Below are 24,251 nucleotides of genomic sequence, written 5' to 3' on the forward strand. Positions count from 1 at the left end.
CCCCCTGGGAGTGCTCTGAGTGAACCTTTGCATCCTTCAGAGTCCTGATGGGGTTTGATAAGGCACTGAAGGAACTGAGGAACCACATCCCTGCCTTGTCCCCAGAATTCTGAGGGCAAGCAGAGGAAGGAACAGATGTCCTCTATCCACTCTGCACCCCTGGTTCCACTACCTGAGCTAAATTTCCCTTCCAAATTTTAACCTGGCAAATATGTACAACGTATTTTGGAATTGGTGTGAAGGTGAGTAAGTGCTGGGGTGGTTTAGAGCCCTGGAATCCTGTGGTAAACATCACCACGTTCACCAGTTCAGCTGCTTTTTCAGCTCCTTTTAGTAGACAAGTGTATCATGCACTTCATGCCTCTGCAGTCACCCCCAAATGCACCAGCCTGCGTTCTCTTCAGGCTTTTTTTTGTGTGTCTGTAACGTCAGGAATTTTTGGCATTAGTTTGTTTTTCATGCAAATCCTCAGTGAGTCATCACTGGCCAGGTAGACTTCATTTCTAAAAAGGAAAAAAGGTGCTTGCCCAGCAGGAACAGAGTTTGGATTTATAAAAATACTGAAATCCCTGTTGCTGGTAATGCACATCCCAAATCCCATCCATGCAAATCCAGATCTTCTGAATGAGAAGGAACAAAGTCATTATAGAGAGAACCTAAAGAAGATACTGGAGAACTAGGAAACCTTCTTTTACTGTTGGTTAATGAAAGTGAGTTTTTTCTGAACATAATAGTCATGCAGTCCCAGATACAAAATTATCAGGTTTAGGAACACAAAATTATCAGGTTTAGGTGTAGAAAATTATCAAATTTAGTTCTACAAAATTGCCACAGCATTTTGGACTTTTCTGGTAAAGAAATTTACTGTAGGAGGGATTAATATTTTTGGAACTATCATTTTTGAAGTTGATATATTCTTAATTTTCCACTTTATTTTCATGAGAAAACTAACAAATTCTTTAATATAGATAGAAGTACACAGGTTTGGGGTTTTTTTCCCTAGAGCACTTCTTTCCACACTGAGGATGTACAAACAAATTAAAATTAATGATTAGAGTAATCCTAAGAGTAACCAGCAAAATTTTAAACTTCTGCCTGTCTGACCATTTTCAGTGAGTTCTTTGACATTCTTCTGGGTTTATTCCATATTTAGAATCTAAATTAGCATCCAATTTCATTTAGGCAGGAAAATAAAAAAGAAAGTATCATATTAGCCTTTTTTTCATTAGTCAAATTTTAATTTAACTTGCATTGCTGAAATATTTTAACCCATGTTGTAGCATCTGATTGACTGAATGTTTGTGCCAAAAATCTTAAAGGAGCAAAATACCCTTTTGGTGAATCCGTCTCACCATAGCTGGAAGTTGGTAATTGCTTTAAAGACTGATTCTTTAAGAGCAAATGTCAAAATCTGTCTCAAGGACTGGTTTTCAACTGAGATTTTTAATCCACTGTAATGGCTTCTTTTTTTCCAAAGGTATTTTTAGTAATACAATTTATAATAACATGTCCAAATTCCTAAGAGCATTTTATCATCACCCAGTAGTAATGACTGCAGACTCTTCTCTAATAGATCTTGGGATTTAATGGTTTTGTCATTAAGGTTCTCATTGGAATAATTTATCGTTAACTTAATTATTTATCACTCTTTTCTAAAAGGAGCTCATGGAACTCTAAAGATTTCAGCAATCTGAAAATTACAGCAATCTATAAAAATCAAAAGGAGTTCCTTTTCATTTCTACAATTGAGTAAAAGGGAAAAAAATAGAGAGAGCCTCTGTCCTTTTCCAAACACAGCACAGACTGGAGGAGTGTTGGGGATCCAAGCTGACAGCCTTGATTTGTTTGGCTCTTACCTGTCTATAATTACTGCTGCTTTCTGGTTTCCTGTGGCCAGAGCATTTTTAGAAAGTTTTCAATAGAACAGCAGCATTAAAAATAGAATAAAACTTTAAAAAGCTGTTAAAATCCTTCTTAGAATGGTGACAGATCTTGCAGTTCTACCCAGGGTGGATGTTCCCACTTGGGATCCTGGCTCTGGCCAGGTCAGAACCCTGCAGTCTGTGTCCCAACTTCTCTTCAGCCCTTACAAGAGGATTTTAATTAAAATCCCTTCGGGGTTGCCTGTATTATTTTCCCTCCACCTTTATGTGTAATCAGATATTATCTTTCATTAAGGGGAAGTAATTATAAACTATACCTATATAATTATAAACTAGACCTATATATAGCTATATCTATATATATATATAACATGGAGATATATGTAGACTGCTCTGTTTCTGAGCACCTAAATATTTTATTTTCTTGGTTTTTAATAGCAGTGGGAATACATATTTTAGTCAGGAGAATAAATTTATGATTGACTCGTTAATTTTAGCAAAAAAAACCAAAACTCTGAGAGGTCAAACACAGCCAAAAAGTACAGCAGACACAACAGCACTGACTGGCATAAATTTGTACAGTTTCTGCTCTTGGATTTTTGAAGATTTTTGTTCTGAAATCTTCACTTTAAGGCTGCTGCAATTGGCCTCAGGGAGGTTGTGTCTGGAAAACTGCTGTGTGGATGCTGCATTCCCATTCCTGCTCAACACCAGGGCTTAGGACTTGTGATGACCATAACATTTATGGCAGGTTCTTTACTGTGGCCATTTATTACCACTGTAAAAATCTACCATGTCTGGGACAGAAAAGGGAGGGGAGAAAAAAAGGAAAGCCCTAAAAATATTTTTTTTGTTTTCATGTGTAAATAATTCATGGTAAATTAATATTTGAGTAATCAAGAAGATTAAGAAATGTCTCTAAGTAGATTTTTTCCCTTTCAGTACCAGTGATGTCCTTTTTTATGGTTCTGTTTGCATTTAATAGTAAGTTGGTGACTCAGCTGTGTCCAGGGGCTGTATAGATAAATCAATAAATGACTATTTATCTCCATTTAGGGTCTTATAGCTGTTACATACCTGTTACATATGTTGTTGTAACATGATTTCTAATCCTCATTTTATGATTTAAAATGCTCAGAGATCTCGAAAATGATCAAAAGGGAAACAGTGTTCACTTCTGCCTTATTTTGTTGAGAAACAGAACTAAAATAATTATAAAAATCCAACTTCAGCAGCATCATTTCAGTCCAACAGGAGGAATCAGAGTTTATAAAAACTGCTTATGTTTGCAAAGAGAGGCTGTAATGGGCCTTTTTGGTTAACAGAAGATTTTCTTCACATTTCAAGTTAAACAGAAAGCTTTCAAAATTCAGTGATGGAATTTTTCCTTAGGTTGGCTGGCAGTTAAAGAACCTGGTAAATGCACTGTGGGAAGACCCAAATGGAGTGATTTTAACCTTGAAAAAACGTCCTCAGAACACCCTGGTCTCTGCTCCTGCCCTTCTGAAGAATGTCAGGTGGAAGCCTCTTGCACTGCAGGTAAGGCAGCTGTTGGAACACTGGTGTCGTGGTAAATCCTTTATTCCTGAGAAAACACTGGAATTTTTCCAGTGAAAGGAATAAGAGCCTGTCCCAAATTCCTTTGAAACAGGGTGCCAAGATAAGTCTGTGTGGCAGTGCTCTGTGTGTCATCAAGGTTGTTTTCTCCATGTTTTGGTGGCATTGGGAGCCACAGGAATTCGTAGAAGGAAAGAATATTTACAGATGATGTTCTGAGGAACAAGGTTCAGCAGCTGCTTTGGCAGAGGCAGCAGTGCCTCCCTGTTTCCATTATTTTAATCTGTCAAAACTACTTGGTTCATAATCAAGTGTGTCAGATCTATTAAATTTCAGGAGAATTCTGCTTCTGTTCCACACCCGTCATCAAGCTGAGATTTTGGTAGCAGTGCTAATAGAACCTCTGGTATTTCCTGTGTGCTCCTTGAAAACCTGTTGGTACCAAAAAAAAAGATAAGAGTGAACTTCATAGCTGTTTTTTTCCTGCAGCACCAACAATATGTAGGAGAAACTGGGTGAAACCCTGAACTAAAAATGTCAGTGTTAAAGGAAAGGTTTTTCAGTAAGTCAGTAGCTCTTTGTGGTTGTCATTAATGCCATGTAACACTTACATATTATGGAAGTTTTTCAGAGCTGTTTTGTTTGGATCAAACAATACATGAACGTGCTTCTGAATGATTTTTCAATTAATGAAAAAAAACAAACCCCTCAAGCCTCCCCTGGCAGATTTCCTCCCTGCCTGGCACTTCCTAAATCTTTCATTCCTCAAAGTGCCTGAATCCTTACGCAGTGGCTTCACTTCAGGAGTTTGTGTAATCCTTGCAGGAATTCTCAGGAATGCTGACGCTGGGATTTAGGGCCACCTCTCCTCTCTCTGTGCCTGCCTCTGGGGGAGAGGAAAGGGGCCCTGTGACACCCAGGGGGGTTTTTCTGTCACAACGCTGCAGCAATGACATCCTTTGCTCTGCCAAGATCACAATGTATCTACTTGGGAACCTCGAGGGGCAGCAAAGTGGTAATTGCATTTGCACAGGGCTTCCATGGAGATCCTCCCTTTATATTCATATATTAAAGAGTCACAATTCCCAAGCAGAACCAGTTCTGGAAGCTTTGTCAGTGTGAGAACAGTCTGTACTGTAAAGATGGCACAGCATTGTTCACAGAGCATGCCAACCTTTGGCGTGGTAGCCAGAAAAGTGGAAGTGCACCAAGCTGTTTGTGTGGAATTACCAACAGTTCTGGTTTTGTGATGTGTCCTCTCCTGATCACCCAGATTGCAAAAGCCCCTGAGGATCAAAGAGTGTTTTCAGTGTCCTCCCTACTGGGATATATTTCTTCTATACCAGACAGTAGTGTGGGGAGGGATTTAAATAAAAATATAAATCACTTTGGAAAATAAAAAGAGCATTGTTGGTGTTACTCCTTAACAGTAGATTTTGTAATAAGATGCTGTAAGCCAACTTTAGGTCTTTTTTAGCATCTTCAGGTCTTTTATTCCTCCTGCCAGGGATACAAGCTCGAGTGTTCAGACCTGGATCCGTTTCAGGGCGCAGGTTTTGGGTTTGCCTGTTTCCTACAGCTCTCACCTGGATCTGGTACTGGTTATTATTGTCAGTAATGACTTGGAACTAGCAGAATTAAATTTCAAGATGGTTCTAAAGCCTGTGCTTCCTGGACAGCTGACACAACAGCTTGTTGCTGCTGGAAGCAGTGATCTCACTTCCCTCTCCTGTTGGCTCAGAGTGCCCTCGCCTTTGCTCGACTTTGGCATTTTTTTAGACCCCCTAGATCAGCTTAATTTGTTCAATTGGTAGGAAGGTTTCTGGGTTTTTTTGTTTTTTGCTTTTTTTTCTGGAGTTTTCTACCACTAATGGATTAAATTGGATCTCATGGAACAAGGTTTTTGACAGACTTTGGGGAATAAGCAGAATTCACTCAGCACAGACAGGAGGTTTCTCCCGACAAAAAAGTAACATGTGCAATGGCCAGCGAAGCAAATCTGTAGAAAAATATCTCAGCGAAAGTAGATCAAAACTGCAAACAATTCAGTGAATGTCAGACTGCTCCAGAAAAGGATAATGTTATATTTCATGGTGTGTTACATGTATGGATCCACAGGTATTGCTCTGCAATGTTATTTTGTGGTGCACTCCATTTATCTGTGTACCCACACGCAGAGAAATGTTTCCATTCTGGTGTAGTGCTGGCAAAAAAAACCAAAACAAAAGCAATGCATAACTAGGGAAGGTAGAAAGGAAACAGGATTCAGGAACTTGAAATTCAGAGGCCAGGAATAATATTTGCTACCTTAGGTTGATGCACAGCAGGAATTTTTAAATTAAAGATGTCATGTTTTCTATTGTTGCTGAAGGCACTTGGAGATGTTATTAATATTTCCTCCACAATAATTATGTTTAAAATTACACCACGTAGTTAATTTATAAATTATTGATGACACAGAGTCTGTGAATCCTTATAAAATGTATTTCTTGATCTTCTTGTAGTATTCCTTTGCTGTGTAGTTTCCCTTGATGCTTAATTACCAACAGCAGGGCAGCAATATTTGCCAAAGTTTTGTGCTGCGTTATCTTTCAGTGACACACATCAGTGACACCACTTTCTGCTTTTGTCTCTAGTTGGCATTATGTGATATTAGAAGACTATTTGAATTTTTAACCTCTGTGATTATCTTCCCACTTAAGAAAAAATGGTTCTTTCATCTGCAACGACAAATTGTTCTCTGTTTTTCGAGTGAGCACACCAGCAACTGCATTCCCATAAAATACAACATTTCTTGGATTTTTTTTCTTTTTATTTGCAGAAAGTTTCCAGTTGGAACAATCCTTCCTGTCACAACTGCTTGATCCAGAATGTTACACTGTTTATGATTTAGTTTGAGACACAGCATCTGGCAGACATGAGTAGAAAAGCTTATGTCAATGGGGACAGTTTTATAATTCTTCTGACGTGTTAGAAAATACATGTCATGCTCTGCAGCTTTCTAAGGAGCTTCAGAATAAGTTTTGTTTAAGTAGCTCATTTCAGATTTTGGAAATCGTGTGATAAAGTTAGATTTTTAAAAATCTCTTGGTTATCTCACTGTTGGGGGCAAGTTAAACAGTTGTAGTATTACACAAAACTAATTTCAGTATTTATTTCTAGAAGATTGAAAGCCTTGTAGTTAAAAATATTGTAGCTGGTCTTTGTAGCTTTCATCCAAATTTTAGGTCACTGTGTTTTCCTTCCTCCTGTAGAAAAGTGGTTGTATCTATTAAAGCACAATTTTGTAAATAAAAATATTTTCTCTTTCTTGAATATCAACACAGGCTGCACCTTGGTTGAAAAATATTCTTTGTTTCTACCTTTATATCCTGCACAGAATATTTGATTATAGTCCTTTTAGTTCTTGTCAACCATTGACTTGAGCTTCCCTAAGACATTTGAATCAAAAAAATCCTGTTTAATGTCATGTAAAACTTTAAAAAATAAAAATCTGAAAGGACTCTCACACTTTATTATTACTTTTAGTATTTATGATGCTCACATTTGTTGCTTAGGTTAATTTCTATTTCTTTCCTAGTTTCCATAGAACCTGTATTTGTATCACTGTGGTACAATGATCACAGCTGTGGAAACCAAATTAATAGGAATTCTGTTTCCTTTAAAAAATCAAGGTGTTCTGTCCTTGTTAACAATAAGTCTTCCACTGAAACCAACATTATAATTTCATTCAGTACAAGTTTTCCAGAGTTCTTTAATTAATTTTTGTATTAATGGTATCTAACAGAGTATGTCCTTCCTCCCTATATAATTGATTTTCTGCTTTGGTTAAAAATCATATCTTGATTGAGTCTCAGATTTTCCCATGAGATGGCTTTTAAATTAATTTAATGGTCTTTTATCAGTTTCTTTCATAACTAGTCTTGAGGTCTTTGGTACAAGAGTGTTTCAATAAACATCTTTTTAGAGGAAACTTCGGAAATTCAAGAAATGTCTAATCCAAAAAAAAGAGGTCCAGACTCCTAAAACTATACAGATTGACTCTGTTGTTACTTGTAGCACAGAAAACATTAATTTATCCTGGTTTTTTTTCCAGCCTGTGATTCCAACCAGCCCAACAAGCAGCTCTACAACACCCACGAGCACGATGGGCATGTCCTCAAAGATGGACAACTCAGCACTCCAGGATGTTTTCATCCTCTCTCCTATGTCAGGACTTTATGGGCCCAGGTATTTATGGCCTGACTCATGTCAGGTTTTGAAAAATAAAATGTTGCACCTTTGTTTCATTCAATTAATAAAAGCAAAACAAACCAAACAGCCCCACAATCAAACTAAATATTTAGTAAAATTAAAGGGCTATAAATACATTAAGCAGCATATCATTGTTTTGAGTGACTTATTTTTCACTTAGTTAGATACAAGCCAAGTAGAACCTGGTTTTAGTCCTAAACAAAGTATTTACAGAAGTCTTTAATCAGTTTTATTTACTTTCTTGTGTTCACTTGTATTTCATTCTCGAGCATTTCTGCAAAGGAAACTCTTGTCTGCTCAGCTTATAACAATTCCTTATGTTCCTTTTCAGATACTAGAAAATTCCTGAATACCTATGTTTATCTTACAGTTAAAAATGGAGCTTAGTGATTATTTAATTCATACACATTTGTTGAATTATGTCACTTCTATGAAAGTTCACACATAGAGCATTTCAGTTATGGGATGTTTTATTTGTAGTGTTTGGTAGAAACAGTTTTATGTGTGCACTTTGTCATAAAATGGTTAATTTCTCCATTATCTGGTTTGCTCTTTTTAGGGATGAAGTTGGAATAATGTCTTGTGACGACATCAGCAAATTTGGAAAGTCTGGGATGAAAGGCTCTGAGTCTCCAAACTATTTTCTGGAGCACGAAAGTGGGAAATACTACACTCTACTGGAAGGTGAAGGCCACCCCGGGGGCTCTGAGTACGAGAGAAGCAGAGCTGCAGGAGTGAGGAGGAGGGAGAAAACCCCTACCCATGGTAAACTGCATTTCCTGACCCCTCTTTGACTGGCTAAATTCACAAACTGTGCTGTTAACGCTGCAACACCCCCAAATTTGTCCTTCTTTGTCAGGCCTGTTGGCTCTGAATACCAGACAAAAGCTTATGTGAAGGAATAATCAGTATAATTGCACTCTAACATTCAAGATCAGGAGTAGGATTTTTATGCATTTATCCTGCAGCACATACTTCAGTGTTGACTGATAATTAAGCTCCTATCATTTGGATAGCCAGCATCTTGATTTACTCATTGTCCCTCCCCAGCTCTTGGAGATGCTTCTCTTTGCAATGTTCTGGGCTATTAAACTTCAATGAAGGGCCTGCAAAGACTCGTGGTATGAAAGTGTCTCCAAGTTGTCAGGCCCTCCAAAATTCAGTGCTGCATTAAATGCAGGAGGAGTTTCCTGCAGTGCATTTATTAGTACTAGAACCATCTTCCAAAATCTTAGAATGGGGACTGCTTAAATGTATAAAAAACTATTAAAACAATAATTAACTCTGGTTTATATTGAAATTTCAAGTATGTGTAAATCCATATTCAGTGTACAGGTATATCAATATGTGTTTGTGTATGAGTATATGGATCTTTATAAAAGCTACTCTTAAAAGTTAATTGACAAATTTTGGTTTTGCTTGTCTGCTTAAACTGATTTAGTTGGTGTTTGGTGAATTTGAGAAAAATACTACTGGAATACAGCAGTGTATTTATCCTCCATGTGTTTTCAGTGGCTTTATTTTCAAGGCAGTAAGATATTTTCGTAAAGCCTGAATGTTTCAGATAAGAGATTTCTTTTAAAACTGTAATTATATCTGATTTTGAAAATGTCATTATTTCTGAACCTTGGAGAAAGCAATCATCATAGAATTCCCTATGGGCAACTGTTATCTTTTTTTACATATATATACATTATATATATATATATATATATATGTATATATATATATATATATACATAGGAAGCCTACTCTGAGACAAAGTGGTTTTTTCCTTTCTCTCGTTTTCTTAAAAAAAAAAAAAAAAAAAAAAAAAAAAGAGTTCCTAAATTTTTGTCTTTGAAATCTAGGAAAGGGAAAACCTCTCACAGGCTCAGAGTAGTAAAGGGAGATGTGCCTGTGAAGAACACAGGTAATAAACTGGTGCTGCAGCAAATCCCAAAGGCAGTTCCTGTTTTTGTATTTTGCTGGATTTATGGTAAAAAATGGCAGAATATCAATTGTAAAATGGGCTTGGTAATGTATATATACACAGAACCTTTTCAGAATTTGGAAATTGTAATAACTCTTTGTTATACACAGGATATTTTAGTGACTTCTTCAGCCATTTACTTGATGCTGTGGCACTGTAGAGTAGGATTCCATCTTAAGACTAGTACTATTCAAACTTTATCTCCCTGTTAAGTGACATTATTTTATAACAAAATTAGAATGAAAGATAAAGATAAACCTTAACTGTGATTAAAATTGGAGCCAGATGGAGGTAGTTGGCTTGCTTTCATGAATTCTTGCTGCATGATGACTTCAAATGTTGGGCGCTCTGCCTGATCCCAGGAATACACAAGAGTTTGCTTTTGTTTGTGATGGACAGCTCTGGTTTTCTGGAACTTTGAAAATCCAGAAGGAATTTGATTTTAAAATAGGAACCAAAGTATAATATGGGAAAATCTCAGTTACCCCTTCAATTGTCAGAAAATCATGTTTATCCAGAGGAATAATTGTCATATATACCTGTTCTTAAACCCTCCTAACATATTAGTAACTAAAAAGCTGTATTTTGGAAGAATGGTGACTCAAAAACTATATTAGCATACAAATAATCCACAAGAAATACCTTGACACTGTAATAAACCTGGTGAAACTGATAATGAGAGTGGAAATGTTGTTCACATTTAAATTCTGTAACTATCCAAGAAAAAAAACAGTTAAAAACTCATTTAAAAAAATTTACTTGAGTGTTAAAATAACAGACTAAATTTCCCTGGCTTCACAAGTTAGAAGGAATTTAACCCATGATCTGGAGGGTGTTTCTCTGTGATGCTGATGCTTTCTGGGCAGTTCTGGGGTGCTCCTGGTTTGCTGCCATCAGTGCTCTCCTGATACTCCACTAGGGAATGACTAAGTCCCATCAGGATCTTACAGCCATAGTGCCCTAAAATCCTATTAATTAAACCCCTAATGGCTGAATCTTCTTTGTTGTGGTTGTTGTTACCAAACTGTGCTCCATGTTTGCTTTATAAGCCAGTTGAAATTAATGTTCCTGGAAATGAGATCCCCTCATTACTCACCATGTGATTTTCCAGGTCAGGTTTTACTGTTTCACTGGTAGATCTATGATGTTTTATCTACATTAACAGTCTTTCTAGTTTTCCTGAAGTATATTAGTCCACTTAAAAACTGCTTCTCTCTTTATTCCGAAAAAAAACTCCCCTGTTTAATGAGCGAGCAACAAAAGAAATTATTAAATTATTCAAAATAAATTTGCAATCTGTTTACATTCACAACTAATTTCACCACAGCCAGTGGTCCTTCCCCTCAGGTTGGTGTGATGAAGAGGAGAACCCAGCACACGTGAGGTTTAACTGACCCTGGATGCTGCAGCTCCAGGAATGGATTGCTCTGGAGGGTCATGCCATGCCTGGAATTTACTGCCATTACTGGCTCTACAGCCTCCTATTTCTAGTCTTTAAAAATCATATTTTTTTTCTTGACTTGTTTCCAGGAGATTTAAGGCCTGTTTCGATGCCCACTGAGTACAGCTGGATAGGGGAGTCCAAAGAACAGAACATGTACAAGAGGGGGAGCAGAGGTGAGTATTTTTATTTTCTCTGCTGTTCTTTGACATTTTTTTGCCTTTTTTAACATAAAGAGCATCACAGGAACCAAATCTGTTTTTCTGAGTGTCCCCGAGAATGTGAAAGAGCCTGTTTAGTATTTGTGCTTTTGTGTTTCCATTTCTGAAAATTAAAAAGTTTATACTAGTAAGAGGAATTTAATTCTAATATAGAGAATGACAAACATCAAGGAAAAAAGACTTAGAAGACTCTAAGGAAGGAGATATGTTAATTGTAATCAGCTTTAAGTCTTCACAGTTCTAGAAAACAATAAGTGATGTTACAGATATAGCATCCTTTGAAGACACATTTTGATTAGTGTGAATGAAAATTTGGAACAAGAATCAGCAATTGTGCTGTCAGTGTTCAGACCAGCAGTTCTAGTCATATAAACTTCTACTGATTCCAGAGGGAATTACCAACTTTGCAAGAACCATGGTGATAGCAAAGTTCCTTTTTCCCTTTATTTCCTCTGATGGAAAACAATTAGGTAAATCAGAAGAATAGTCATCAAATACACAAACATTTATTGTGATGCCAATTGCTAAAGATTCTTAAATACTATTTTTTTGGAATCTTTAAGGCCCAGTCTGGTAGCTGAGAGTTCAACTTGACTCCTTTAAATGTGATAAAAACAATGATATTCTTGAAAATCAAGACAGGATTTTAAACTACTTTTTCAGTAATCTTCCATTCCAAGGAGAAATAAATTTCATTTAAGGCACAAGCCTTTTCTGATTTATTCCAAAATCTGTTGATTTACGTTTAGTTTCTATTTCACTGCTACAGATTCCTTTCCTCAGGCTCCCTGCCTGGCCGGGTCCCATTTTGAAACTGTGCCCAAGTACACTGCACATCTCCCTAAGACCATTATTCCAGTTTGTCAAGTTCCCTGACAGGACTTTCCTGGTCTCTGGAATGGTGCCAGAGATGCTCCCTGCATGACACAGTCTGTGTGCACTCCCTGTCCCCTCAGACAGCAGGGGATGGTGTCACTACATGTGGGACCCAGTCCAGGGCAGTCCCACCATTTCACATGGTTCTTTCCAAGTTTAAAAGCACGAAGTGATAGTCCTTGGCCAACCAAAAGGCTTCTCTGTTTGTTTCCTCTTCCTAATCTTCCTTTTCTCTGGTTTTTTTTCCCCCTCTCCAACAACTGACTCTGAGAATTCCCTGCTGCGGTACCTGAGCGACGACAAGATCCTGGTGATCCAGGAGGAGCCGTTGGCACAGAAGGACAACAAAAGGGACACAGGGCGCAGGTCAAGGAAAAAGGGCAAACCCCCAGGGAATCCCAGCTACCCCATCAGCCCCTCCGTGCTCACATCCACCATGAACGTGAGGCTGGAGCCCGCCCAGCAGGACGTGCTCAGCTTCTCCCTGGCAGAGAACAACACGGTCCCACTTTATCATGTAAGTGCCTCAACAAACCTCTGCTCCAGAAACCACATGGGAAACGCTCCATTTTTAGGATTGGTACAGCTGTACGTTCCACTTTGCCTTTTAATGCTGTATTTTATAGTCCGAGGAAGTTGCTCAGTGCCAGTGTCGTGAGTTTCTCTTAAGAAGAGTCAAAACAAGGCAGAAAAATACAGGGCAAGGATCATTAGTTATCAGATGCTTTAATAAAATAGTGCTCTTAATTACTCAGTCTCGCTGATTTAGTTTAATTTGACTGTATTATCTCTGAAGGTTCATAACGATCCTGTACTGAGCCTCTGATAATAATTTATTATAGATTAGTTTAGAAGCTTTATATTTCCACTTTGATTACTATGTCTTATAAAAACAGATGAGCTTAATGGAGTTACTGTTTATTTAAATTTATTTATTTAAATTGTGGAGATTTAAATCTCTTGCAGAGATTATCAGTACCACAAAGTCAAAGCAAAGGATTTCAAACCCAGAGAGAAAAGCAGTAGCTCATTTACTAGGATAAATGAGAAAATTATTAGACAAGTCTGCAACAAAACCCAACAATATTTCATAACTTGGCAGATGTATCAGCTGGCTTTAGTCAATTTTTGGAAGAATCTGGATTATCTGTTGATTCCCCTAACTTCTGAAGAAAGGGAAATGGGTCTTGTGGGGTAAGATGCTAATTACACCCTGGATTTCAGGATTGAAATTGTATTTTCTGGCATGATTTCCACACCATCATGCAACTAGTTGAAATAGCCATGATAAATTAGCAGTACAATATCGTCTGGTAGCATAATAAGTATTAAAAAATACCCCAGTGAAATAATATGTCAACTCTAAAAGGTGTGAAGGAAGTGCAGGAAACTGGAAAACAGGTGTTATTATGGGAAGAGACAACTTTACATGTGGTGGTTGGTCCACCCTACACATCAGTGCAGTTCCTGTCCCATAAAATCTGTTATAATGGGCAGTAACTGTGGAGGAGGGCACATGGAAAATGATTATTCATGGACTGACAGAGTGGTATCAATTCCTTTATCACCATAAATTTTCCAACAACGTTAAAACAGACCCTTGCAGCCCTTCAGGAGATAATCCCAGGAATCAGAATATCTCAGGCACTTCGACAACTGCCTTTAAATGCTCGAGAGGAACTGAGTCGACAAACACACGAGAGTTGCTGACACAGATTTTTTGGGTCCTTGCCAGCACAGAATCATCCACATTAACGTCTTTCCACTTGCAACATTGAAAGAATTCTGAAAAGCAAAGCAAAAAAATTGGCATATCTATCCTGAAAGAGAGCAACCCAGAGTGAAAATGGTAAATATCACAGAACGTTTCATGGCAGCTTGGGATCGAAAAAGAAAAGTATCAGAGATGTTGTGTCCTTAGGTAGAAATTTAGGTTTTAAGTAGGTCAGCTCAACTTCCTTAATATCTAAAGGTTTTGTCAGGATTTTCATAAGCATTTTAATATGTTTGCTTGTTTGGATAAGGAGATTTTATTCTGTCAAGAATCCATTTTGCAACAAGACTAAGATTAATCAAAACAAGATACCTCTAAAAATTACCCAACCAAATCACCTTAAAACACCTTTTGCTACATTTGTATTAGAAAACTTGACAAAACTGGTTTAGGGATTTTTGGGTTTTTTTGGTTTGTTTGTTGGTTTTTTTTTTTAATTTGTTCTGGGTTTTTTAATGGAAGTCAAAATTGCAGAACTGTTAGAATCACATTTCCATGAATTCCTCTCCACTTAACAGATGCCCAGTACAACTTCTGGGTGTAGATCAACATGTCTTGTCAGCAAACAAAGATGGCTTGATGGCAGGAGAAAGGGAGCATCACTTAGCCATGGCTTTATTTTCTAAGCACTTACACAAATATGTAACGACAACAAAAAAAAAAAGCACTTATTTAACAGTAGTTTAAATTACCAGGCATAAGAAGTTTTGCAAAATTGGTAATTGCAGAGATTCACCACCAGATTAATGCTTTGCAAGGAATGTTGATTTGGAACCTAAAATTAAACAATTAGCCTGATTTCATAAGTTGCTGTGAGGATGCAGAGTTCCTATATAAAATGGATATTTAGGTAATGCAATATTGGCAGTATGCCCAGGATACAAACTGATGCATGAAGCCACGTTGCAGTAAAATATTCCTGTCAAGAAACACTGCCCCCTTTCAGGATGTATTTCCTACTCTAATTGAATTGATATGCAGCTCTGTGATGCATGTCCCAGAACCTGAGCAAGAGTCAATTACAATTAGCAAGGCTGTTATAAATAATTAATAATTAATAGAGTGTTTCTTAGAACATGACTTTCTGTGTTTACTAATGCTTCACTTCTGGGGTGACAGAGCTCACCAGGTTCAGCCCAAACAGTGAGGTACCTGTGAAGATCACAAAAGTATGTCCACTGTAGCTTTGTTGAAGTGCACTATTGGAATAAACTCTGGGCCTACAAGAGTAGAGTTAAAATCTGAACATGCTTTTGTTTTATATTACCAGAGCTCATTCTGAAGAAAATTAACTTGCCACGTGCGACTTCTGCACATTAGACCAGATGTACGTGAGGAATTTTTCATTTTTCATTTCTCCCCATGAAACAAAACACAGAAAGTCTTGAAAAAATCTTCATGGTTTTAAAAAAAAAACAGAAAATTGTACACTTTCTGCTGCTTGATTCAATTTTGCTCTGTGGGAACCAACTTCCATCTAAAAAGACTATTCAATTTCTTATTCCAGATCCAGGCTGGAAATCCACTTGGTGTTCAAATTTGTGATTTTGCCTCAGATTTACACGAGTTTCTGAAGCTCTGAAGTTCAATTTGCTGGTTTCTACATTAAATTTTCCAATAGGATAATGACCTCTCATCTGGTTTTACTTGGCAATAAATGTTCTGGGCCTGTTATCTACAAAGTAATTGGATACTTTGCTCTGTAGTATCATACATTAAGAAACTGGAGTATGGATTGGAATCTCCTAATTTTATTTTATTTTTTTGTGAATTAGAATTCACTGTGTAGAAAGACTTAATTATTAACGAATTTTAAGATCAGTTCTTTCATTCCAATGTTCCCTACATAGTAAAAGAGAAATAATGGCTGCTTTAGGGTAGTCATCCAGAGTGCTGTGCCAGTAGTCACTTTTTATTGTAAAGGTAATTTGAAGCATTATAGTAGTTTAGGGTTAATCATTGTTACACAGCACTGGCTTAACTTGCTTTTTATTTCCTTCTTGCTGCTGACAGGAAGCTGGAAATGCATCCCTTTAGCACGGGGTGATGGAAATGCTCTTTAATTTCTCCTGGAGCTGCGGAGGCAGCTTTGAGAAATGATATAAAGTTTAACGGCACATGCTGAGAACTACAACGTGTGCAAAACCAATGAAGAGCTGGTTTTCCTGCAGTGTGGGCATGCTGGGATGTGCCAGATGTTCCAGATGCTTTTTTGGGAGATAGGCAGTCTGAGTGCTAGTGTGATAAGTATATTAATTCAGATAGTCTGGGAGAATCATGTATTCAGCTCCTCTGACTGAAGGGGGAGTCTTCTATTGCCAATTTTGCAGGAAGAGTGCTCATGTTTTATTTATTCCTTCCTGCTTTTCCAGGAAGAAACAAAAGTGTGCTGCCAGGGATGAGAATTACCTTCTTCAGAGTTTTATTTCCTTTCTGAATTGCTGAATAAATTTTACCTTGGCTTTTTGTTTAAGTACCTGTAACATGGAAAACCTTCTTTCCCTGCCGTGCATTTCCGCAGGGGAATCACTCTGAGGATGATTGTCTGGATTCTGGCTGCTCAGAGAAACTAATGGAAGTATTTCTGGCTTCTGTAGCTGCAAACTGACTCTATCCAGCTGTATTGATTGTGAAATGCTATTATTTTGCATTTGTACTGTACCAGAACAGTCACAGGAAAGGCTGAGCTGACAAGTATCTCTCTTAGACTGTGAGGTGGATCCTTGAGGAGCATCATCCAGTAATGTATTTCCTTGCAGTCCTGTTCAGACATGATTCTCTAAACTGCACTCCTCATTAATCTACAAACAGTTCAAAAGGAAAAAGGTATTTTACGGCACATTTTCCAAATGTTTAGGTTCCCTTGCTGGCTTAGAATTCTCTAAATTGTTAGTTATATTAGGACACCTTACAGCAAAGCAAATATGAGCTGTCTTTATCCAAACATATGCAATGTTTTCACAAGTAATTTTGCTGTATTAGAGCGTACTTAAATTATGATATTCTGCAGTCTCCAAACAAACTGCTACAAACTACTAATGAAGGTCAGCAAACAAAGCTTTTATTAACCTACTGTACCTTCATGTGTAAATTGCCATTTGTAAAGTATTCTCGAGTTCTTGACTCCAGAAGTCACAACAGAACTAAATTTCACTGTCTTGTATTATTGTAGCAAATGAATTTGTGGTTTGTTTTTATTATATCACCAGGATTCAAAAAAAAAAAAAAAGTGGTTTATGGGATATGTAGCCTAAAGCTAAACTTAACAGCCACTCAGATTGATACAATTCCGCATTTGTTCATAAACATTGGCTACAAGTGATATTACTGCTGTGATAATGGCAATATTTGTCATCCAGAAGATGCACCAAATACAAATATCGCCATTATCACCCAAATATCTCCTGCTGCTGCTGCTGAAAGGATCAGTGTGCAGGGGGAAGCCAGTTGGAACTCTCTGGGGACTCTCCTCTGAGTTTCCCCTGCAGTCCCTGGCTCAGTCCGTGGTCCCCTTCCCCTCTCAGGCTCCCTCCCTTCCCCAGCGGGAGGTGGGGGTTTATAGGACCAAAGCATTGCACGGCAGGAAAGTGAGAGAAGGAAGGGGAGGGAGTTGACTGGTTTTCCCTGGTCTGTGTAACTTCTGGAGCTTCACTGCATCCTTTTAACCAACAACCAACTCCCCTCTTCCACTTCCCTCCCCTTTTGCTGCCTCCTCTCTTACCTACAGCGCTGCCATAGCGTTCAGAATTACCACATAATTACAGATTCCGAGTGGATAATTTGCCTCTGCCTCCAGTTAATTTTCTCACCTGCCCCTTTTGTTTCTTCAGCGTGAATTTGAGTCCCTCTGAACCGTACACAGATGCAGATTGCATTAGATGATTTCCTGTCTCTATTATCTCTCCCCTCAGCAAGACGGAGGCGAATGAAACCCTCAAAGGCCACTTTCATTTTTAGCTGAGCATAATAATTTTGAAAGTATGTTCAGTGGCTGAAGCATCAGCTCACTGAGGTGGGGAGATAAGTAAAGCTCCTGACAACAAAGCCAGTTTTGAGCAGACACCCTGTAAAGAAATGTTTAGGATATTGAATGTGTGAGTTAAGGAAGCAGAAGATGAAACATTTCTGCTTTTTTACTTTTATTAATAATAATCCGGTATCTGAGTACAGAAGAAAGGAAGAGCAGTGTTTAGAATAAAGAATCTTTTATGCATCTGAATAAATGACATATCCAGATGGAATGATTAGATTGCATTTGACAATTGAGATTAGTGACACACATTATCAAACAATTCTAATCTCATTAATCTCATTCTAATGTCTTCCTCTAGTAAACAATGACTTTTTCCACGCTATCTCTGCAAATCAGGGGTCTTTTGTTTTCTGTAGTTTGTGTGATTTCTCTGTTTCTTAGAAGAAGAAGAAATTCTGATTCAAGGGAAGCGTTTTTTTTGTTATAAGTTATTTATAGAAGTTTTAGGATTTCCTCTGGGAGAGGACCCTCAGATCTGTCTGTGAGACCATAACAGGCTTTTTGTCCTTTAATTTCTACTCGTGCAAGGCAGAAGCAGATCCCTGGGATTCCCTAGAGCTCCCTAAATGTGGAGCTGACTAAAGAAGGCTGAGAGGTGCCAGTGACCTGAATTTCACAGAATTTGCGCTTTATAGTCTCTGACAGCACGACAAGACTTGTGCCTCCTGAGCCTCCCACACGTCTGCAAGTCAGGAAAGTGGCCTTTTAGAAAGATGAAGTTTTAGTTTGGGAACAGGAATAAGACAATTTGTTCTCAAGTATCACAAACTGCTCAAAAATTATGTATAAGGTTGCTGAAATTGCAGGTAGGACTCTTCCACATGGAAATCATTGTCAGCATTATATCTGCATGTAATTACAATTACACAAGGAAATTAATTATATCTGTATGTAGACATTTATAGAAATGTCAGTGTGGGGGTGTTTCCATAAATACCGTCAGAAATCCTTTTTAAAGGTTGGTAGCAACTAGATTGTACTCCCATGGCAGCCTCTTTGGGGGAAAATAATCAGTCAAATAAAAGGTCATAAATACGTGATAAAGGTCTGTAGTAAACTCAGTGTCCATACTTAAATACTGGTAATAATCTGTATGTTAGTAATGCACTGGTCAGGAACAGAGATTTTTCTCTTAACAAATTAAGTATTGATAAAAACTTAAAAGGTCATAAATAGGTTTTCTACCTTTCAAGTACTCATATCAACTATTTTCTCCCTCTCTGTGTTTATGTAGATGCTCTTCTTCACTCTTTTCTTAGTTGCAGTGAACTTATAAGCAGTTAAAATTTACATAATCTATGAGTAGTTCAATTCTTAACTCCTATTTTTGTTTTTCCCATGTTATAGAACCATTTTACACTTCCCTACTACAAACCATGCTTTAGTTAATTACATTATATTACTCAATATCTTTGAAAATTAGTGCTTGGTAATGCAGAAAATTGGTGGTGTTGAAAGACTGACCTCTAGAAAGATGTGCTTTATTAACAGGAGCACATTTTACTCCAGCATGGCTTTTTTTCAGCCTAATATATGCAGGTTCACATGGCCCTCGTGAAAGTTTACAGCTGATGGAATATATCTGATCAAAAGGAATCTGGGAACCACGATCCAAGGTGATCACCTGTGATGTGGGTGTTCTTTGTGCATTTGTTTGGCAGGAAATAAGTCAGTTCTGCAGCAGCAGTGAAAATGTGTAACACAGGTGATGAAACAACAACGGGCAGCAAAGTGTAAGGGGGGTTGTTTGAGCTTTCTGGGAGAAGGGAGTGTGGGATGAGTCCCATCTGGGAGAGAAGGTGAATAAACCCTGGTTTGGAACCATTTGCTTTTACTTTGGGAGCAGTTTTGAAAAAGAGAATGAAGAAATGGAATGGGCAACCCCGTCTGAATCAGTAATCCCACTTTTAGTTGCTAAAATTAGAAACTCTAGAAGTCAGAGGGATAAGAGAAGCTTTGAGCCTTCTGGTATGAATAAGTTCTATTTTTATAACAGCAGGATGGGGAGTGCTGCTGTCAAAGTGCTTTTGCTTGGTTGGCCACACAATCTTTTCCTGGGCTGCCCACAGTAATTCCAGGGATGATCAGACTGGTTCACTGGTATTTAGCAGAGCATTGGCAGCACCAAAATAACAGCTCTTCAAGCAGATATTTTGTGTGTGCTGTTACCTCTTACAGTCTGCTCTGAGAAAATGGGAATATTTCTAGATGGTATTTTATTTTTATAAGTTCTCTAGGCTGGATTTCAGTGTCCTCTAAGGAGAATTGAGGTATTTATGGCACTTGGCAAAGCCTGTTAGAGTTTTGTGTACCCACTCCCTCAATGGGGAGTTTCTACCCTGCCTGATTTCAACGAGGTGTGTCAGAGAACTCCCTGCTTTTAACTGTAAGGGCACTATTTCATTATTTTTCATCAGGTAAGGTCTCTTATTTGCATGGTACCATCTGTAATACTCACAGTGGCTGGAATATTTTAGCTGAGGCAACCAGCAGGACAAGTAAAAGGCTGGTATTTCATGTGGCAACAGGAGGAAATGAAGCTGGTTGTAAAATCTGTAGCATCCTGATTATTGTGGAAGGTAAAAGCATGTTCCCAGTTCTCCTTTGGATCTGAGGAAAGCTTTGAATATCACAAATGCTTAAAGAAGGAAAGTAGTTGTGTGGATCTACATGGAAATGTCTTTCTGCCCTTAGTCTTACTGGGTGCAAGCAGGGCATGAACTCAGCTCCTGAGGTATCTTAATATCACTGTGGGATCATCAATCCCTTCAAATTTATTGGTTATTTTGGGGATTACTTGACCACCTCAGGGTTTTTTGCCTGCTCCAGGTGGCAGTTCTGCTCTTCCTGCAGCAGAAACAGCCCAGTAAAAGCTGGTAACTGGTTCTGTAGGTGGGTCCCCCAGTGGGGCTTGAGAAGAAGGAGGTGGCAAAAAGTGTCCTTGTCCCCTGCACATTTAAGGGTTTCTTAGAAAATATGAAAAAATATCCCTGTGCAGGGCCCTGTGGTCAAACAGCCCCAGCAAACTTCCTGCCTCTTACATTTTGGTTTTGTAGCTGTGCCCTGAAGCCATGAGAGATTAAACACCTCCTGTAGGCCTAAGTAGTGACATTAAAACATGAACATCATACTTAAAAAATTATGTGTTTGCTGTTTGGTTATTCAGAAAAGTGTATTGTCAAAGATTTTGCAAGTGCATGTTTCTGCATTTGTAAAAAAATACACATTAATTTTAAAAAATGCTCTCTTTTTTTTGTAATTTCAGGTTTTGTAAATTTAATTTTTTAGCTGTGGGAAAACTTCTCCCACATAAAGTTTGGTTTAAAGTAACATAAACAGCCTGAAGATTTTATTTTTAATCCTAAATCAGTTACTACTTAGCACTAAAAGACATGTTCACTTCCAAACCTCAGAGAAGTAATCGGTGTAGTAAATCAAGTTCTGTAAAGCTGTGTAAGAATGTCATAAAAGAAACTTTGGATGACAGTTTGTCCTTCTGATATTCTGTATTCTGTACTGTAACACTTGCCCTTTACACTTCAACTCTCTTTCAAATGTTAACATGTTTGCAAACACTGACATTCGAACAAATTTCTTCTTTTGAAGAGCTTTACTCACACTTGTACAGTGGTTAAACTAATTTACAAGTGCAGATACAAGTTGGTTTAAATATGATCTTCATTTTAAAATAACATTTAGTTAGAAATTGAACTAAATGTTCCACTTCCTTTGCCTTAGAGTTACAGAATGACTGTGGTTTGCCTCTGTGACTTGTTTCCCTGCAGACACTGATGTGCTCAGAGCACCAAGGAAGTCTGGTTTATAGTCATGCTTAATACTATTTATTTTTCTTCCACAGAGAGCAGGGGACACAGTCACTGGAGATACTGAAAGGTAATACTTCTCTTATTCTCTATTGAGATATATAAACAATATATTTATGAATTGTACTTACTGGTTTACTTTGAGAAACTTTGCTGCAGCATTTGAGCAATAAATTTTCAGGGGCTAGAGATATCAGCATTAATATCATCTAGTAACTGTCAGAACTTTCATTTGCTAACATCTGATATAAACATAGATTACAAAGGTGCAAATATAAGTTTATCAAATATTACTAGGAGGGGGAAATTATACTTCTACAAAGTAGTATACATTTTGCCCCATATTTTATTTTTACTTTTGAAATGCACTATTTCTGACTCGCTCCGAGGATGAAACCACAATGTGTGTCTAACATGATTTTTGAAACCAACAGGCAGAATGTTTCAGTGGACACCTACATGCTAATTCAGTCAGTAAAAAATTACAGGTTACGTTTGTGACTCATATTTGATAAATACTAAGAACGGGGTCTTTAGTTTGGCCTTTATATCTGAAGTGAATCAATTAATTATAACAAAGAAAACAGCGATTTTTTCTTTTGTTCCTTTACAGTTTGTCTGATGATGTCTGTTCATGTTCGTGTTGCATCCAATAAGTCACATTAAAAGAATAAGTTCGAAATAAAAGATACTTTGGCATCATCATACATCCTAATTAAGCTTAATTGGAATCTGTTCATACAGATACTGGTTCTTTTTTACACTTTTTCACCCGGTATATGGACTAAACCTATTTAAGAAGCTGAACCATGCACTGGATATAAAATAATTAATCACATTTCGAGTGCTTTGGCCAATCTAAAGTATTTACAGCTGCTGCTGATTTCCTTCAGTGCCACAAACACCTCTGCATTACAGCTCAAATCAGAGCTACAACAGGACCAGTTGTTGATCACCCAACACACTCTACTTCGTGCCTGATTTTTCAGGACTGGCAGCATTTTTACCTCTTTATATGAGTAGTAAACACAGCAGTTCAGTTGCCAGGCAGTTCTAGTGGTAAGAATGTGCTGGTGTTTCTCAGGTGTAGGTGCTGTTCATGGTTAAAATGGCATTTAATTAATCAAGCAGCACTGGGATCAGAGAGGAAAGTGAGGGACACCTTACAAAAGTCAGTCTTGTCTCTCCATTATCACCAGGGCATACTCTGTTATCTCACCATCACTACCTCAGCTAAATGGGGGGGTATTTTTGCAGTAAGTTAAATATAGGCCTGCTCAGTATTTTGTTCCATTTCTGACCCAGAGCATTCCCCATCCTGAGCAGGGCAGGGTTACCTGGGGAAAAGTGTCACTCTCAGTCTCTTTTTAAGTAACAACTGGATTTCACCTTTTGCTCTTATCTCATACTTGAGTTTTCGACACCTACTGCTGTCTTTAAATCCAAATTATTTACTGTTTTTACTTAGTCTCTCAGCTCTTTTCCAGGTGCTGTTGTCCTGTTCTTCCCTCACTCTTGCTTCTCCTTGTGTTTAGTCACTCTCTTTTCTCCCCTTTCTTCTGGCTGTGCCCTCCTTGGGTCCTTCACCCTGGCTTTCTGTATCAGAAAGAAACCACAGACCCTTCACAAAACCACAGTCCCACGCCTCATCCCTTTTTTATTTCCTTCTCCAAGCCACAGTTTTGTGCAGCCACAAGGAAGAGCTGCAAAGGAATTTTGTTCTTCACAGAGCAAAGGGTGTCTAATTATTCTGAGGGTTGCACATGCTCAGTTTGGCAGGGACATCACAATCCAGATGGAACATCCCTGGTGGACAGGACACACGTCTCCACAGGACATCTGCCAACAGATAGTTTCCAGGGACATATGACTTGATGAAATTTTGGCAAACTTTCATGGCAAAAGGCTATTCTTTTATATTCTTTTATAGAATGACTCTCCCTTTCCTAATCCTTCTCCCACACAGATTTCAGGCCCAAAACACAACCATATTATATCATTTCAATATGCTGAAAAATAATTTAAGAGGCAGAATTACATCTTCTTCCCCCTAATAACCTTCTTTTAAGTGATTCGAACAGCTTAAACCAAAATAAAACCAATTTTTCAGATATTTATCCCATAGAGTCAGGCTTTGGGGAGTGGGAGACAAACTGTGTGGACAGATTGATATATTTGGATGAAATAACATTACCTCCAATAACTGAAAAGGGGAAAATCTAGGTTGGGTATTAGGAGGGAGCTCTTCCCTGTGAGGGTGGGGAGGCCCTGGCACAGGTTGCCCAGAGAAGCTGTGGCTGCCCCATCCCTGGGAGTGTCCAAGGCCAGGTTGGATTGGGCTTGGAGCAACCTGGGATAGTAGAAGGTGTCCCTGCCCATGGCAGGGGGTGGGACTGGATGGGCTTTAAGGTCCCTT

The 24,251-nt window shown here is 38.1% G+C and overlaps 1 protein-coding gene across 4 annotated transcripts in view; it reads left to right on the forward strand.

Annotated features, from left to right (window-relative positions):
• Positions 1 to 24,251, forward strand: part of LOC116793858 (connector enhancer of kinase suppressor of ras 2-like) — a 171,947-nt gene that overhangs the window by 115,832 nt on the left and 31,864 nt on the right. For all 4 annotated transcript variants that reach the window (XR_004359608.1, XM_032702033.1, XM_032702036.1 and 1 more), the window contains 6 exons: positions 3,276 to 3,422; positions 7,537 to 7,670; positions 8,254 to 8,459; positions 11,197 to 11,283; positions 12,468 to 12,721; positions 21,871 to 21,905. Coding sequence is in view for 3 of the 4 variants with exons in the window: in XM_032702033.1 (XP_032557924.1) it covers positions 3,276 to 3,422; positions 7,537 to 7,670; positions 8,254 to 8,459; positions 11,197 to 11,283; positions 12,468 to 12,721; positions 21,871 to 21,905 (863 nt within the window). In the remaining variant the exon portion in view is untranslated. The remainder of the gene's footprint in view (positions 1 to 3,275; positions 3,423 to 7,536; positions 7,671 to 8,253; positions 8,460 to 11,196; positions 11,284 to 12,467; positions 12,722 to 21,870; positions 21,906 to 24,251) is intronic.

This window comes from Chiroxiphia lanceolata, chromosome 14 (genome assembly GCF_009829145.1).
Source record: "Chiroxiphia lanceolata isolate bChiLan1 chromosome 14, bChiLan1.pri, whole genome shotgun sequence".
NCBI classification, from domain to species: Eukaryota; Metazoa; Chordata; class Aves; order Passeriformes; family Pipridae; genus Chiroxiphia; species Chiroxiphia lanceolata.